Source organism: Lontra canadensis, unplaced genomic scaffold (assembly GCF_010015895.1).
Source record: "Lontra canadensis isolate GAN:19392208 unplaced genomic scaffold, GSC_riverotter_1.0 scaffold96, whole genome shotgun sequence".
NCBI classification, from domain to species: Eukaryota; Metazoa; Chordata; class Mammalia; order Carnivora; family Mustelidae; genus Lontra; species Lontra canadensis.
In genome coordinates, this window is record NW_022631090.1 from 784,869 (window position 1) to 804,598 (window position 19,730).

At 35.2% G+C, this 19,730-nt stretch overlaps 1 protein-coding gene across 4 annotated transcripts in view; it reads right to left on the reverse strand.

The window, feature by feature from the left end:
• RBM41 (RNA binding motif protein 41) overlaps positions 1-19,730 on the reverse strand; it is a 55,112-nt gene that overhangs the window by 14,309 nt on the left and 21,073 nt on the right. For all 4 annotated transcript variants that reach the window (XM_032837020.1, XM_032837017.1, XM_032837019.1 and 1 more), the window contains one exon: positions 7,025-7,428. In XM_032837020.1, the coding sequence (XP_032692911.1) occupies positions 7,025-7,428 (404 nt within the window). The remainder of the gene's footprint in view (positions 1-7,024; positions 7,429-19,730) is intronic.

Below are 19,730 nucleotides of genomic sequence, written 5' to 3' on the forward strand. Positions count from 1 at the left end.
TACTGTTGAGTTTTAGGAGGTCTTTGTATATTTTGGATACAAGTCCTTTATTAGACATGTTTTACAAATTTTTTTTCTAGTCTGAGGCTTGTCTTTTGATTTTCTTTAAAGTTTCTTTCACCTAGCAGTAGTTTATAAATTTAACAAAGTATGATTTTTCAATTTTTTTCTTTCATAAATCATGCTTTTGGTGTTTTATCTATAAATGTATCACCAAACACAAGGTCATTTAGATTTTCTATTTTCTTCTAGAAGTGTTACAGTATTGTGTTTTACATTTGGATCTATGATCTATTTTGAGTTAATTTTTTTTAAAGAACGTAAGATCTGTGTTTAGATTCCTATTTTGCATGTGGATAACCAGTTAGTTATTCTAGCACAGTTTCCTGAAAAAACTATCTTTCCTTTATTGAATTGCCTTTGGTCCCTTGTCAAAGATTAGTCCATTATATTTGTGTGAGCTTATTTCTGGAGTCTCTATTCTGTTCCATTTCTGGAGTCTCTATTCTGCTCCACCGATCTATTTATCTTTTTTTTTTTTTTAACCCAAACTATCCTTTTTGGTTATAGTAAATCTAAAAGTTGGGTAGTATCAGTCATCCCACTTTGTTCTTCTTCAGTATTGTGTTGGATATTCTGGGCCTTCTGTTTTTCCATACAAACTTAGAATCAGTGGTCTATATCCACAAAATAGCTTGCCAGGATTTTATTGGGATTGTGTGGAATCTACATATCTACATATTGGGAAGAACTGACATCTTAACAATATTAGGTCTTCCAATCCATGAACATAGGATATCTCTGCCTTTATTTATGACCTTCTTTAATGTTTCAGCACAGTTTTATAGTTTTGTGGGTATAGATCCTATACATATTTTGATAGATTTATAATTTAGTATTTCACTTTTTTGTGGTGCTTTCATAAAAAAGTATTGGGTTAAATTTTAATTGTTCATTTCTTGATAGAAAGAAAAGCAACTGGCTTTTGTATATAAACCTTGTATCCTCAAACCTTGCTACATTCCACTTATTAGTTCCAGTAGTTATTTCACATTGTTGTTATTGTTGATTCTTTGGGATTTTCTACATAGACATATATGTCATTTGTGAAAAAAGACAACTTTATTTTCTCCTCAATCTGTGTGCTTTTCCTTTTCTTATTTTACTGCATTAGCTAGCTTTTCTAGTACAATACTGAAAAGTAATAGGGAGGGGATTTATTCCTGATCAAAGGGGAAAGCACTCAGTTTCTCACCACTAAGTATAATGTTAGCTGTAGGGTTTTGTAGATATTCTTTATCAAATTGAGGATATTTTCTTCTATTCCTAGTTTGATTAGAGTTTTCTGTTATGAATGGTTTTTGGATTTTGTCAAATACCTTTTCTGTATCAACTGAAATAACCATACGATTTTTCCTCTTTTGTTTGTTGATATGGTGGATAATATTAATTGATTTTCAAATGTTGAATCAGCCATAGATACCTAGAAAACTCCTACCTGATCATGGTACATAATTATTTTGATACACTGTTGGCTGTTATTTTTTAATATCTTGATTTTTCAATCAAAATGTTTTAATCAAATATTTTTATTTTCCTAAAATTTAGGATTTTTGCATCTATGATCACGATATTGGTCTGTAGTTTTGCTTTATTCAATGACTTTATCTGGTTTTGGTATTAAGCTAAGGTTGGTTTCATAAAATGAGTTAGAAAGTGTTCCCTCTGTTTCTATTTTGTAGAAAAGATTGTACAGAACAGGTATTGTTTTGAGATTCCATTTTCACCCCTTTCAGCATATCAATTACACTTCATTTTATAATTTTTAGTGGTTGCCTTAGAGTTTACAATATTCATTTACAACTAATCTAAGTCCACTTTCAACATTATACCATCTCACAGGTAGTACAGATAACTTGTAACAGTTATATACACCAAATACTAATTCCTCCCTCCTACCCTTATAACATTCTTGTTTTATAACATTCATTTTGCCATATGCTATAATTGCCTAACATATTGTTATTATTACTTTGAACAGTCATCTTTTAAATCACTTTAAAATGAGAAAATAAAAGATTTTATTTTACCTTCAGGTGTTCTTTCTCCTATACTCTTCTTTTCTTTGAAGAGATCTCATTTTCTGACCTATATCATTTTCCTTCTCTCTGGAAAAGCTTTTTTTAAAAAAATAAATATTTCTCACAAGCAGATTTACTGCTGACAAATTCCCTCAGTTTTTGCTCGTCTGACAAAGTATTTTTTTGGTTCACTTTTGAAGGATTTTTTTGCTGGATATAGATTTCTAGGTGGATAGGTTTTTTTTTTCCCCTTCAATACTTTAAATATTTCACTCTTCTTTCTTGCATGGTTTCTGACCAGAAATCCAATGTAATTCTTATTGTTCCTCTATAGGTAAAGTGTTTTCTCTGGGTGTTTTCAAGATCTTCTCTTGTCTAAGTTTTCTGTGTTTGAACATGATATGCTTAGGGGTCTTTTGGGGGTATTTACCCTAGATGGTTGTCTTTCCAGATCCTGAATCTGTGGTCTGGTGTCTGTCATTAATCTTGGAAAATTCTCAGCCATTCGTACTTCAACTAGTTTTTCTGTTCCTTTTCTTTATTCTCCTTCTTGTATTCCAATAGCATGTGTGTTACAGCATTTGAAATTGTCCCACAGTTCTTAGCTATTATTTTCCTTTTTTTACAGTCTTTTTTCTCTTTGCATTTGTTTGGGAAGTTTTTATTGACATGTCTTCAAGCACACTGATTCTTTCATTGACCACTCCCAGTTTACTGATGAGGGTATCAAAAGTGTTTCTTTTTAGTGTTGCTGATTTCTTGTATCTCCTTTTGATTCTGAGTTTCTATCTGTTTACATTACCCATCTGTTCTTGCATATTGTGTATTTTCTCTAATAGATTCTTTAGCATATTAATCATAGTTATTTTAAATTCCATATATCTTTTAATTCCAAAACCTATATATCTGAGAAGTTTGGTTCTGATGGTTGCTTTGTCTCTCCAGAGTGTGGTTCTTCTTTTAGCATGCCTTATGATTTTTTTGTTGAAAGCTGGACATGATGCATAAGTTAAGAGGAACTAAGGTAAACAGGGCATTAGTACAAAGTTTTGTTAATCTGGCCAGGAGTTGGCAGTGTTTAGTGTTCACTCTAGCTGTAGGTGACAGAGGTTTCAATTACTTCTAATGTCCTTGTTTATTCTCCTCCTCTTTTGGGGGGTTTCCCTAAAAACTCATTAGAGTCTGAGCCTTGCCAAGTCTTTTACCTGTAATCCACAGATATTGCACTGAAGCCCTATTGATGTAGTGATAAAGTGTGGAGCAAGAGAAACATTCTGTAATCTCATAATTAAGTCTCAAGTCTTTTACTGTGCCTGTGTCCCCAGCCTGTAACCTTCACAAGTGTTTCATAGCTTTTTGTTTTTTTCTCTTTCTCTCTTAGATGAGACAGGAAGGCTAGAGGCATCTGGAGTTGGATAATTTCCCTTCTAGCAAGCTGAAGGCTTTGGTAAAGTTCTTTCACTTGCTGGGTATCCCTCTGTTAGTCGAACCTATGGATATATTTCAAAATGATTACTTTTTCTTTCTCCATGCCAGGAACAGGAGATTGTTTCTTGGCCCTTCCCCCTTGAGAACCTAGTGGAGTTCCTGGAACTAAAAGTAATGCAAATGTGAGGGCCCTCGTAGACTGAGGTCCCTAGAGTTTGTCAAACAATCTATATTCTGCTTCCAGAAATTTGTCGAGGTTACCACTTGTCCCTACCAGTTCATGGCACCAGTGCTTTTTTATTCTAATAAGCTGTGATTCTCTGTAATTGCCTGCCTCACCAGATTTGGGGGTTGCAGTTTACTCTGTGACTTCGGTTCAGTTCTCTGATGGGTCCAAGAAAAATCATGGCTGTTTCCTTTGTTCAGCTGTTTCTCTTGCTGTAAAGTGAGTGACAACTTCCAAACACTTTACATGTTGGAGCTGAAACCAAGTAGCTTTTTTCATTCAATATTGTTTGTGAGTTTCATGCATGTTGATACCTGTAGTTCTATTTTATTCATTTTCTATATTGTACAGTATTCTGCTTTATGAATACACCATGCTTTACCCATTCTCCTGCTGCTGAACAAGTGTGTTGTTTATAAACAATGCTACAGTGAGTGTCTTCATAATATCTCCTAATGTTCATGTGTAAGAGTTCCTCTAGGATAGATACCTAGGAGTGGGACTGTGGCCTTTTAGTGTACGAGCATCTTCTATTTTACTAGGAATTGCCACAGTGCTCATAAAAATGATTGTCTTCATTTACATTCATCCAGCAGCATATTAGAGTTCTTACTACTTCCTATGTTCACCAATACTTGGCATTGTCAGGCCTTTAAAAGTATGCCAACTTCCTGGATACTAAATAGGTTTACACTGTAGTTATATTCTGCATTTCTTTGATCACTAATAAGTTTTGTAGGCAATTGGTTATTCATGTTTTTTTCCCCTGTGAATTGTCTGTTTACATCTTCTGGTCATTTTTATTGGGTTGTTTGTATACTTCTTGTTGGTTTGTAGGGAAAGATTTCCTTAAAATGACTCAAAAAGCACAAACCATCAAATAAAATACTGATGACTTGATTACATTAAAATGACAGACTTCTGTTTAACAAAAGACATCAGAAATAATGTTTAAAAGAAAGCCACCCCTTGGATGAATATATTTGCTAAATAAACACATGTTTGCATCCAGAATTTAAAAATAATTTCTTGGGGCACCTCGGTGACTCAGTCGGTTAAACATCTGACTCTTGATCTCAGTTCAGGTCTTGATCTCACAGTCCTGAGTTCAAGCCCGTGCTAAAAAAAATTTTTTTCTGTAAATAATATGACAAACTAAACAATCAAATAATAGGCAAAGAAAAGAAACAGACAAAACACACAAGATTACTGAAAAGCTAACAAATGTATAATTACAAGCATAACTTCATTGCCAATCAGAAACATGGCAAATTAAATCAATGAGATACCTTCAAACATTTTATACTGGCAAAAATAACAAGTCCAATACTAAAGAGTCTTGGCAAGGATATGAAAGAGATTCCTGAAACCCTGCTCATGGTGTTGAATATATACATACCCTATATCATAGTAATTCCACTCCTAGGAATGTAATCTAGAACGGTAATTCTTAAACTGTCACTCTTAGGCCAGTAGCATCAACATCTCATGAGAACTTGTTGGAAATGCAAATTCTCAGGCCCTACACCAGGTCCACTTAATAAGAAATTCTGAAGGTGGAGCCCAGCAATCTGTGCTTTAACAAGCCTTCCAGGTGATTCTGGTGCATACTAGCATTTGAGAATCACGGCAATAGAACAAGATTTTTCCAACTTTTTTGACTGAAATCTATAGAAAGAAATGCATTTTACATTCTGGCCCTCATACATACACCACACACACACACACACACACACACAACACCAAACCAAAAGCTCTTTCCAGAAACAGTAATCACCCTTACTCTCTAGAATGTACTTTGATATTTTCTATTCTATTCCATTATGTTTCATTAAAAAATCGCTTGTTGTGACCTACTAATTCCAACCTAAAGTTTGGAAAACTGTTCTAGAGAAACTCTTGTACATATAGAGTAGGAGGTACATATAATGCTTGCTGCAGAATTGTCTGTAATAGCAAAAATAAAAAGAAAATATCTTCAGGAGAATGCATAAATTATGGTATATTTCTACAATGGAATACTACATAGTTCCTTATATTATTAAAATAAGTTTCAAGAACATTTTACATATTGAGTTAAAAAAGCAAGTTGTAGAAGGATATGTAGAGTATGATATCATCATTTTAAAATATGTAAAACTATATGTTGCTTATTAATATATAAATATGTAGTAAAAATATAAAACATGCATCAGAATGATAAGTAACAAATTCAGGCTAGTAGTTACCTCTGGAGAGGAGATCAGGAAATGGGATTGGTGAGGGATACATGGAAGTCTTCAGGTCTATCTATAAGGTTATATTATTTTCCTAATTAAGCAAATATGGAAACTACCAAGAACTGATCAAGATGTTTGGCTAGGTATAAGGGTATTGCTATATTATTCTCTATAACTTTTTGTATAACAGTAATATTTTAAAATAAAAAAACACAAATCAAGCTGCCCTTGAACTAACAGCAAGAATATATTAGAACTGCAATCACTCAAAGGAAACTGCTTTAATATCCCTCATCTACAATGTGTTTTTTCTTTTTTTAAAATTCAGAGATAGCCAGAAGCTAACATTATTTTTTTTTGTTTTGTTTTTTTAAATTAAACACAACCAAGTATATGCTCCGGGGGCTTGTGCGGCCTCTTTGAATGACATGACAATAAAGTTTTCCATTCTGGATGTAACATACACCAGTAATGTGAAATAATGATGTGATCAATAAAACAAGGATTATTTACAACTCTACTTATATATTCGTCAATTTCTCAAGACTTAGAGATCCTGCACTTTCACTTTGCTGTTTAGTATCAGAAATTTAAAGTCATGTCGTATGAAAGCCAGGTGGAGCATTCTAAAGAAAAATACTCATGTAATAACAGTAGACCCTACTCACAACCAGGTGGCCACTTATTTATTGACTAATTACAGAGGCACAATGGCTACCTGATACAGTGGTCCTATGAATATTACTTGATTTATTACTAGCCTAGGAAACTGGAAGTTACTTTTCCTTCAATTCAAGACCTCTAGTAGATGAGGACTGGGGTCTCATCAAGATTTCTTTAAAATTCTAAGGGTAGCTTAGGACCTTAGGAAACCACAAAGAACATCATAGGAAATATGCTACGTATATAGTTCACAGAGAATTAATAGTCAAAGTCAAGGAAAAACACAATCACAGTGCCTATGTCATGATTCCTTGGTATAACCAAAGCTAATTTAAAAGTGTTAATTTAGGTAGAGGTAAAGAAAAATGAAAACAACCCATGTTTTTTTTTCTTGGTTTGGCCTATACCTTGTTTGGCTCCCCTGGATTATATGAAGAAAACATAGGAATTTTTCGGATCTCTTCCTCTGACAAACGATTTCTCTGGATCTCATCTTCTGGGACAAATTCTATTGGCTGCGTCAGCTTCTTAGGCCCAGTCCAACACTGCTCAGGTGAATTATCAATAACTTTTGCCACATGGAGACTGGGACCTTTACCCTGTGCTGCCTGTTTTCCCTTGTCCTGGAGTAATGACGGGTTCTCAGCTGTGCCACTATCTCCCACTGATGTAGCTGAGACCAGTGAGTGGGAAGCAAAGGGTTCACCTCTCATAAGTTGGAACTCTTCAAGACGTTTTTTCATTATCATCTCTTGGTAAAAACTTTCCAGGTTGTTCATGGGATCACCTTTGTTCTTCTTTTGGGGTTCATCTAGATCAAGACAAAGAGATAGGGAAGTTCTACAAAGCCTACCAACACAACCTTTGACAAATAAATAAAAATTAAATCTTGGATCTCAGACACAGAAACTTTGCTGGGGCAAGTTTGACAAATGACAATAGTATAAAGCTATTTTAATGTGGTGCATCTCAAGCAAGGCTGGAACTATGGTGAAGCAGGTGAGGCACCTCAGGTACAAAATTTAAGGAGGTGCTCACTCTCAGATTCATGCAAGTACATGCACCTAACTGATAAAGACATTAAAAATGTAACCAGTATGGCATTATCGCACTTGACAAAATTAATTCTTAGTATCTACTACTAAGTTCATATTCAAATGGCTCTGATTATCTTAAAAGATATCTTTTTACACTTGGATGTTTGATGCAAAATCTAAACCAGGCTTTGGCTGTTTCATCTTTTAAGTCTCTGATTTTAAAATAGTGCCCCGTCTTTTCCACCCCTCCAACTCATTTCTTCTCCATCTTATTGAATTATTAGAGGAACCACATCATTTGTTCAGAAAACAAATGAAATTTGACATTGTTGCTCACATAATTGTTTAACTTGATCCTCAAGTTAACTTGATCCCCTCTATTTCTTACAAACTGGCAGTTAAATCTAGATCTATGCTCTCTAATACAATAGTCACTGGCCACACAAATCTATTTAAATTAATGTTTTAGATGTCAGTTCCCCAATTAAACTAGTCGCATTTCAAATGCTCAGTAGCCATATGTAGCTAGTGGATACCATAATGGGCAGAATAGATAGAAACCATTTACATCATTGTGGACAGCTGCATTAAGATAGTGCTGATCTAGAGATTTGATTAGATTCAAGTTCAGTATTTTAGGCAACAATCATCCATAGGTAGAGGTGTACTCCCTATTACATCATGTCATAAGGCACATAATGTGTGGCGGTCTCACTTTAATGATACTAAAGTTGATCAGCATATTCAGGTGGTATTAGTCTAATCCCTCCATTATAAAGTTCTCCCACTCAACTAATGGGTTTTGCATCCATTAATGACCATTGCCTAGATCTGTTATTTATTATAAAGCTGCAAAATGGAGGTCCCCTAGTTATTTTATTTTATATTTATTAATTCTATTATTTCTTTTGATGTATTATCTGGAATTCTATAATGAACTTACCGTCAATTATTTGGTTTCCCCATATATAGTTCATACAGGAAAGGCAGGACAAATGCTTGATTTTTTTTCCCCAGTATTTACCAACTACAAAAGTAATGAGTTGGTACCTTAGAAATTTCCAATGGTGACCAATTATTATTTTTAGTATAACTGTAAAATCATTTTTATATGTTGGATGTGCTTCAATTAAATGTAATATTTATTCCTTTTAGTGGTCAAACTATCCCACTTGGGACCAATAAGTCCCTTCAAATTGGCTCCTGTGTTTTCCAGTTTTTTGGCACAGCAAGATGTCACAAGTTCATTTTGAATGTTTCCTGACTCAAACCTAGATTATCTCTCCAAGGATCCCTGGCTCCTTTTAATTGGAAATAGTATTTAGAAACCACAATGTGTTGCTAGTTGTGTTCATAGCTGTTGAGTTGTTTTGTTGCTTCTAGGCCTTTTCAGTGGAAAAGCTAGGAAATTCTTTTAAAAGAAAAATAAATCATGAGTTCCTACTAGTATTTCCACTTTAAATTTAAGATTACAAGTTTTTTACTCAAATGCCTTGATTTTAGACTTGTATCTCTCTTCACATATGCTTAAAATACTTAAAATACTCAATGATATTAACAAACTTATTTATTAGCTTCTTCCTATAACATATTTATAGAATTTTAAAATGTAAAAACAATACTAAGATAACTATTAATGATAAAACTACTAAATACAGTTTCATGCATCTTTGCAGTTATTTTTGTCCTTAAAATATATCAAATTCGTAATATACAAATTGTTTTAAAGTCCCTTTACACAGTTGTTTTTTCTGTATGGTTACGTTACCTGCTTTATTTATAGGTAGGTTTATTTGCTTTGGGTTATTTATGTATTTTAGGAATTGATTTTTCCCTTTTCATTATTATGCAGAACATTTATATGAGTTTAAAGTGAAAACTGTGTTATACAGTACCTTCACAGAAGTCTCACCTCCATCTCTGTCCCCTTCATCCCATTCCTTTCCTTCTCCATAAGTAATCATTTTTATTAGGTTTTGATATTATGTTTCCATTATTTCTTTTTTTAAAATATAAGCTAATAGGGGTACACACACAACACCTATATGTGTGTATCTATATCATTCATTATTTACATCCCTTTCCTACATAAAAGGTAACTTATTATAAATACTGTTCTACAACTTACTTTTTTGCACTTAACAACATATCCTGGAGATAACATATTAACATGTAGAGCTCTTCCCCTTCCTCTTGATAGCTCCACAGTACTCTATGAGGTTTATTCAACTACTGGTTTATTCTAGTTTATTCAACTACTCCCCTCCTGAGGCACATTAGTGTTATATCCAGTCTTTTTTGCTTTTATGAATAACACCCTGACAAATAGCCTTGTGCATACATGATTTTGTATTTTTCCAGTATATCTCTGAAACAGATAACAAGAGGCGGCATTGCTGAGACAAAGGGTAAATGTGTATGTAATTTCTCCTAATATTGCTAAATTCCACTCTGTAGGAGTTGTATTATTCCTCATTTCCACCAGCAAGGTATAAGAATATTTATAGCAGGATTTCTTAAGACCTCATAAGCATTAACCATTAAGGAAAATATTGACAAATTCAACTACATTACAATTTAAAACTTCTGTTCATTAAAAATATTATAAAGAGAAAAGTCATAAAATGGGAGAAATATCTGCTGCACAAATAACTGGTAAAGAACCATTAAGAAAAGGGGCAGAGAATTGAAAAGATGCCTCACAAAAGAGGAAATATACACGGCTAATAAATACACAAAAAAATGCTCAACCATATTGGAATTCAGGGAAATGCCAATTAAGAATGGGTTGGGGTATTAATAGGAAACTGCCATACTGGCAAAAGATTAAAAAGAACAGCAATATCACATGTCAGTGAAATTGTAGAGAAATGACACCCTCATACATTGCTGGTAGGAATGTGTACCCACAGCACGAATCACTATAACATTGTCTACTGATGACCAGTCAGCTCCATTCCTACATATATACCCTAGAGAAACTTAGGCATATGTGTACCAGGATACAATAATAATAATGTTTAGATCAGTGCTATTTATAAGTAGCCTGATACTGGCAAAAATATTAATGTCCATCTAAGAATCAATTATAAAACTGTAGTCAGTTTATATAATGAAATACTGTATTGTAATGAAAGTGAACAAATTTCGGCTACATATGACCAAGTGGATAAATATTCTAATGTATACATTCAAAAATATATATTCGGTGACTATTATGACTCAGGTACTATTCTAGATTCTTGGGATATATCAGTAAATAAAACAAAGATCCCTATCTTCATAGAGCTCAGTGAATTATATAGTATGTCAGAAGGTTATGAGTGCTATGGAAAAAACAGAGCAGTGTAATGGGTGATTAGAAGTGCTAGGGGGTTGTAGTAGTAGTAGTTGGAATTTTAATGCTGGACTCAGTGTCTCATTGAGAAAGTGACATTTAAGAGATATGACTTAAAGAAAGTGAGTGAATCTATCATGCTGATATTAGAGTGAGAGCCCCAAAGTGAGGAATACATCTCAAAAAATTTTAAAAGTCTGAATCATATGAGTACATATGAAACCACATATGAAATCTGAGAAAACTCAAATATTTAGAAATTAAACAATACACTTCTAAATTACTCATAGGTAAAAGAAATCACAAAGGAAATTTTAAAAATATTTTCAACTAAATGAAAAGGAAAACATAGTGTATCTAAATTTATAGATGCAAATCAAACAATGTTAAGAGAAAAATTTACAGTTTTAAACACCCGTATCAGAAATGAAGAATGTTTTTCAAACCAACAATCTGAGCTTCCAAACTAAGGAAACCAGAAAAAGAGCAAATTAAACACAAAGCAAGGAAAAAGAAGAAAATAATAAAGATTAGGGAATAAATCAGTACAATAGAAAACAGAAAAAGAGAGAAAATCAATGAAACCAAAAGCTGATTCTTTGAAAAGTTTGGCAAAATGGCAAACCCTTAGCTAGACCAACCAAGAGAGAAGACAAAATTGACTAAAATCAAGAATTAAAGATGAGCCATCACCCCAATGTTCATAGCAGCAATGTCCACAATAGCCAAACTGTGAAAAGAGCCGAGATGCCCTTCAACAGACAAATGGATAAAGAAGATGTGGTCCATACACACAATGGAAAATTACTCAGCCATCAGAAAGGACAAATACCCAACTTTTGCCATCAACATGGATGGGACTGGAGGAGATTACCCTAAGTGAAATAAGTCAAGCAGAAAAAGTCAATTATCATATGGTTTCACTTATTTGTGGAGCATAAGGAATAGCATGGAGCACATTAAGAGAAGGAAGGGAAAAATGATGTGGGGGGAATCGTGAGTGGGAGACAAACCATGAGAGACTATGGACTCCAGGAAACAAACTGAGGATTTTAGAAGGGAGGGGGCAGGGGGATGGGTGAGGGTAAGCCCGGTGATGGGTATTAAGGAGGGCATCAAAATGAAACAATATTTAAGAATTAGTAAAAATATAATACCTATAAACTTAAAACTATAAAACATAACTGAAATAAATTATAGAAGCACTAAATAAAGGAAGAGACATTCCATGTTCATACATTAGAATATTCAGTATTATTAAAATGGCAGTTTTCCCCAAGTTGAATTACAGATTCAACACAATCCTTATCAAGTATCAGCAGGTTCTGTTATAGAAAAGTTGACAAGTTGCTTCTACAATTTACATGGAAATACAAAGGGCCTAGAATAACCAAGGCTATTTTGAAAAACAGGAATAAAGTAAGGAATTACACTACCTGATTTCAAAACTTAAATAAAGGTAGACATTCAGAGTATAAGGATACATCAATGGAATCAAAACAAGTGTCCTGAAATAAACCCTTACATTTATGGTCGACTGATTTTCTATGAAGGTGCCAAGACAATCCAATGGAGGAAATAATAGTCTTTACAATAAATAGTGCTGGGACAGTTGGACATTCATATTTAAAAATATGAACTTAGAATCTTTATCTCACACACAAAAATGAATTAAAAACAGATAACAGATCTAATTGTAAGAACTAAAACTATACATATTCTAGAAGAAATCACAGGAGACTATCTTTCTGACCTTGAGTTCAGTAACAATTTCTTTTTTTTTTTTTAAAGATTTTATTTATTTATTTCACAGAGAGAGATCACAAGCAGGCAGAGAGAGAGACAGAGGAGGAAGCAGGTTCTCTGCTGAGCAGAGAGCCCGATGCGGGACTTGATCCCAGGACCCTGAGATCATGACCTGAGCCGAAGGCAGAGGCTCAACCCACTGAGCCACCCAGGCGCCCCCAGTAACGATTTCTTACACATGATACCAAAATGCCCAAGTCATAAAGAAACAAATCGATAAGTGGAAACTTCATTAAAATTAAAAACTTTTGTGATTCAAAAGACATCATTAAGAAAATAAAAAAGCAAGCTACAGACTGGAAGAAAATATTTGCAAATCATAGAACTTATAAAGTACTTACATTCAGAATACATAAAGAACTCTTACCACTCAATACTAAGCAAACAACCCCATCAAAAAATGGGTAAAAGAATTCAATAGACACTTTATCAAAGAAGACATAAAAAAGGCTGATAAACACATGAAAAACATTCATGATTATTTGCTATTAGAGATAATCAAATTAAAGCCACAATGAGATATCAGTACACACCCACAAGTATGGCTGTTAAAAAAAGGGGGATAACAAGTGTTGGCAAGGATGTAAAGAAGTAGGAATGCTCATACATCACTGATGAGAAAGTAAAATTATGCAACCACATTGGAAAACAGTTTGGCAGTTCCTCAAATGGTTATACAGAGTTACCGTATGACCTAGAAACTCCATTCACTCAAGAGAAATGGAAACATATCCACACAAAAACTTGGGAATGAATGCTCATAGTATTATTCACAGTAGCCAAAAAGTGGACAATAACCCAAATGCCATCAGCAGCGAAAGGATAAATAAAATGTGGTATATCTATAGAATGGAAAATTATTTAGTAATAAAAAGGAATGATTGCTGATACAGGTTACATGAACAAACCTCACAAACATGTTACCTGAAAGAAGCCGAATTCCAAAGACTACGTATTGGTAAGATTCCATTTATACGAAACACCTAGATACAACAAATTTATAGAGACAGAAGGCTTGGGGTAGGCACGGGAGTTATCTACTGCAAATACGTTGATGGGAATTTTGCAGAGTGATGGAAATGTCCTAAAGACTGGATTGTACCGATGACTGCATAAGTCAATAAATTTACTAAAAATCACCTAATCGAATACCTACAATAGGTGAATTTTACCACATATAAATTATATACCTCAATGAAGCTGTTTAAAAATCAAGAAAAAACCTATTGATCTCACAAAATGTTAGAACCGAAAATAGGGAAAATATATTAAAAGACACAAAAGAATAATTAAATGAATGAGAGGATATAGCATATTCACCTTTGAAGATCTGAAGATTCATACTGTAAATATGTCAACTGTCCTCAATTCATTTAAATACTTGATGGACTCTCCATCAAAATCACGTAAGAGAATGTGTTTGAGTATGTGTGTGTAACTTGCCAAGCTGATTCTAAAATTTCCACGGAAAAACAAAGTATCAAAGTATACAAAACACTCTGGAATAAGAACAAGGTGGAAGGAATTGTTTTTTTTTATTATACCAGAGATCAAGACATTAAAAAAGCTAAACTGTCATACTAGTTCTGATATACTGATAGCCGAAAAGACCAAAGGAACAAAAGAGAGAACACATAAAAACACCCATGCATATATGAACACTTGATACATGACAGAACTAGCAATATAACAACAGTGCAGGTACATTTTCAAAATATAGTATTGGGATAGAGGGTTATTTATATGGTAAAAAACAAAACAAAACAAAACCTGAAATCCTATTTCATACCATATACAGAAATCAAGTCCAGGTGGATCAAAGACTTAAATGTGAAATGCAAAAACATAAAGCCTTTAGAATAAAGAACAATATCTTTCTGAGCTCATGTAGGGAAGGATTCATTAATCAAAGCACAAAAATTACAAAGCAGAAAGAAAAATTAATAGATTTTTATTACATACAACTGAAGAACTTTTATTCATCAAAAGACACCATAAAGGGAATGAAATGATAAGCCACAAAATGGAAACAGGCATTTTCAACACATATAGCCAACAAAGAGCAAGTATCCACGATAATAAAGAACTTGTACAAATTTATAAGAAATGCATGTAAGATGAGAGATGGAATTTGGAAATAGAATATTCAGGACATAAATCACGACACTTTCCTACTAGCTCCCATTTCTCTGTAGCACTACTGAAGGTAAGCAGGGATCACTGAGATCTGCCATATCCCATGGCTTTGGGGCTGAGCCACTGCTTTGATACAGGCCTAAAATGATCTCTGAACCAAGACTGCACCTGGACAAAGATATGAACAGATGGAAAGATATTCAGGGAACATTTGTTAAATGGACAAAAGAACTGAACAGTCATTTCACAAAGGAGGCTATCCAAACGGTCAATTATGTGTGAGAGGGTTTCCAACCTCATTAGATATCAAGGGAAGGAAGTTAAAACCATAATGAAACAAACAAAACAAACTTAGACTCCTGACAAATATCAATGCCTGCAAAATAGACAGAAACACACACACACACACACACACACAGAGAACTGTTATAAAGCAAACTAAATGCAATATGTGATCCCTGATTACAACCTGAATTTAAAACTGAGAAATCTAATTAGAAACTGTATTATTAGATAGTATGTGTAATAATGCTAAATTGCTTGAGTGATCATAATACCATGATTATACAGGAGAATATCGATTTTCTTAGAAGATACGTAATGGAAGTATTTAAGAGTAAAACCTCTTAATGTCTCACAAACTACACAAACACACATTCTAGTGTAAAGGAAATTGGTAAATGTACGTGAAGGATGTGGGTGTACTATTCTTTCACTTTTTCTCCATGTTTGAAAGGTTGAGGCAAACAAGACCTTACGAAACCCTAGTCAAATAAGAAGTCATATAAATGAATGCTAATTAAGAAAGGGAAAGATAATATACTGAAATATAAGTAAATACCCATCAGATTGGAGTCTGACAATACCCAGTGTGGACAAAGATATGGAGCAATCTGAACCTTCTTCGCACGTGGTTGGGAGGTTTTTAACTTGGGACAATCCCTTCACAAAAGAGGTAACATCTATAAAGTTGAACAGGTAGGAATTCTTCACCCCTCAAGTCCACTCCTAGGTATGCATCCCGAGAAACTCCTGTACATGTGTCCCAAGATACATGTACAAAAATGATAACAGTAACAGGACTGATATTTACAGCACCCCCTCCAATGGAAACAACCCACATGTCCAAATACAGTAAAATGGATAAATAAATGCTGATATAACCACAGAAAGGAATACTATACTACAGTGAAAGTCAATGAACTATGGCTATACACTGCAGTATGAGTGAATCTCACAAATTTAACAGTAGGTAGAAAAGGAAGACCCAGTGGAATACATACAGTACAATTTATTGATATAATGAATGCTTAAAGACAAGCAGAACTAACCGCTGTCTAGCAATATATGTATGGTTGGTAAAAATATAAAGAAATTATTATCACAAGTCAAGACAGTGGTTAGATCTGGAAGGTAGGGAGATGTGATTTCCAGAGCATACAGGGACTTCTGGAGTATTGCCAATGTTTGATTTCCTGACTTCACTGACCCTATGTGTTATGTACTCTCTGGCATGATCCATTTCATTATTAGAAATATTTTTTTTATTAAAATTTTTTTAAAGATTTTATGTATTTATTTGACAGACAGAGATTACAAGTAGGCAGAGAGGCAGGCAGAGAGAGAGGAGGAAGCAGGCTCCCTGCTGAGCAGAGAGCCCGATGTGGGGCTCGATCCCAGGACTCTGAGATCATGACCTGAGCCGAAGGCAGAGGTTTTAACCCACTGAGCCACCCAGGCGCCCCTCATTATTAGAAATATTTTTTTAGGGGCACCTGGGTGGCTCAGTTGGTTAAGCAATCTGCCTTCAACTCAGGTCATGATCCCAGGGTCCTGGGATCGAGCGCCCATGTTGGGCTCCCTGGCCTCCTTCTCCCTCTCCCTCCGCTCCCCCTGCTCATGCTTTCTCTCTCTTTCTCAAATAAATTTTTTAAAAATCTTTAAAAAAAATTTTTTTAAAGTAAGCGGTAAAGAGGAGATAACTCAGTATACCAGGTTGAATAGTATCCCCCCAAAATTCATGTCCACCCAGAACCTCAGAATGTAACCTTATTTGGAAATAGGGTATTTGCAGATAGAGTTGGGACAACCCCTTCACAAAATGTGAGGTCATACTGGATTAGAGTGGGTCCTAAATTCAATGACTGGTGATTTTTTAAGAAGGCCACGTAGAGACGCAGACACACAGACATACATGTCACCTAATTGTAGAAGCAGAGATTGGAGTGATGCATGTACAACACAAGGATAGCCAGCAACCACTAGAAACTGGGAGAGGGGCATGGAACAGTTTCTTCCTCAGAGTCTCCAGAAGAACCAACCTTGTCAACATCTCCGTTTGAACTTCTAGCCTCCAGAACTGTGAGAGAATACATTTCTGTTGTTTTAAGTCACCTAGTTTATGGTACTTTGTTACAGCAGCCCTAGGGAACTAATACAGATTTTGCACTAGGAAATGGGGTGCCGCTGTAACACATAGCTAAAAATGTCTAAGTGCCTTTGGAAATGAGTAATGGTTAGAGGCTGGAAGAACTTTTGAGTTGCTTGACAGCAAAAGGTCAGTTACCTTGAAGACTGTCAGTAGAAATACGGGTGTAAATAGCAGTTCTGGTGAATGCTCAGAAGTACAGAGAATAGCAGAGAAAGCTTCTACTATCTTAGAGAATACATATATCATCATGAACAGAACACTGCTGGAGATATGAGCATTAGAAAATGTACTTCTGGTGAGGCATTAGAAGGAAATGATGAACATGTTATTGGATGCTGGAAGAAAGGCAATCTTTGTCATCAAGTGGCAGAAACTTGGCTGAATCGAGTTTTGCTGTTGGGTGGACTTCACTTATAAGTGGATATTTAGCTAAGAAGATTTCCCAGCAAAGTGTGGAAGATGCAGCCTGATTTCTCTTTGATGCTTATAATAAAATGATGAGAAAAGAGAGACAAATTGAGGAAGGATCTGTGAAAAAAGAAACCAGCACTTGATGATCTAGAGATTCTCGTGTATCTAAACAATGTACTCTGGAAACAGGCCAATGGTGTGGCTGGACAGACTTTCACTGAAGAGGTTAGGTGTGTGACTCATGGATGCAATCAACTATCTAATCAGAAGCCAGGAAGAGAGGAGGCGTTATCCAGAAAGGACCTGTGGAAAACCCTTATAACTGATTATATAGGTCTCTTGACATGCATGAGATCAACAAGGTTTTTAGAGAACTGCATACCAGCAGAAACCCCAGCCTGGTGCGAAAGTGACAAAGATGGGACAAAATGAAGGATGACTGCAAAGGCAAAGCCACAGATGCAAAAGCAAATGAGGGTGGGGCTACAGCCACCAGGTAGGCTGAGAAGGTGGGGCTATCCCAGAGGACCCAAAGAACAAGACCGCCCCTGGGGGCCAGAGGACAGAGCACTGATAATGCCCATAGCATTATTCTCAGGCTCTAAGACCTAACAGAATTTGCCCTGCTGGGCTGTTAACTTGCTTTAGACCAGTAACCCCTTTATTTCTTCATTTCTGCCCTTTCAAAGTAGGAATGCCGATTCTCTGCCTGTCTCACAACTGTATTTTGGAAGCAGATAATCTGTCTGGTTTCACAGGTCCCTGGACAGAGAAGAATTTTGTCTTAGGGTGGAACATACTCAGGGCCTTGCTGACACCTGGTTTTGATTATTTAGATAATGACACTTGAGACTTTTTGAGTTGATAGTCAGATGAGCTTTCGGACTTAGACTTGATGCTGGAATAGGTTAAGACTTGTGTGGATGTTGCAATGGGGTAAATTATTTTGTGTGTGAGATGGATATGAATATTTGAAGACGAGAGGGCAGACTATACTGGGTTGAATAGTGTACCCTCGAAATTCATGTCCATGCCAAGCCTCAGACATGACTTTACTTGTAAAGGGGGTCTTAGCAGATGTCACGAGTTAGGATGACATTACATTGAATTAAAGTGGGCCCTAATTCAAATGACTGATGTGCTTATAAGGAGACCATGTGAAGGCACAGAGACACAGACACACACTGAGACCACCATGTGATGACAGGGGCAGAGACTGGAATGATGCAGCTAGCTAGAACATCAAGGAATGCTGGTAGTGCCAGAAGCTAGAAGATACAAGGAAGGCTTCTAGAGACCTTTAGAAAGAGCATGGCCCTGCCAACACCTTGATTTCAGACTTCTCACCACTGTGAGAGGCTAAACTTCTGTTGTTCTAAGCCACTAGATTTGAGGTCATTTGTTATGGCAGTCCTAGAAAAAGAATCCAGTGATTTTAGAAAATTCTTCTAAGAAATTTTGTTGCAGAGAGAAGGAAAAAATGACTGACATACACAATAGGAATGAATCTCAAAAACATATGCTCAGTTAAGGAAGCCTTAGAGAAAGAACACAAAGGATATAATTTCAATTATCTGAAGTTCTAGGACAGGAAAATCTATAGTGAAAAAAAAAAAAAAACAAAACACCAGTTGCCTCTGGGAAATTGCTGACAAGAAGTATGATAAAACTTTCTGGAATGGTGGTAATCTTCTATGGATTAGGTTACACAGATGCAGTGGTATGCTAGAAATGGCCCAATGATTAGACACATGTCTTCCAGACTCCATTTTCAGTGATAACACTTTGGTAGCTTAGAAGTTGCCATGCAAGTATGTACACCATGGAAACTGGCAAATGAAACAAATCAGAGCCCTTTTACTTTCTGGAGAGCCGGCTGTTAAACATTTGCCAATACATCACTACAAAAATGTATACACTGGTCAAAAGTTCACGGATGAACACTTGAAATTTGT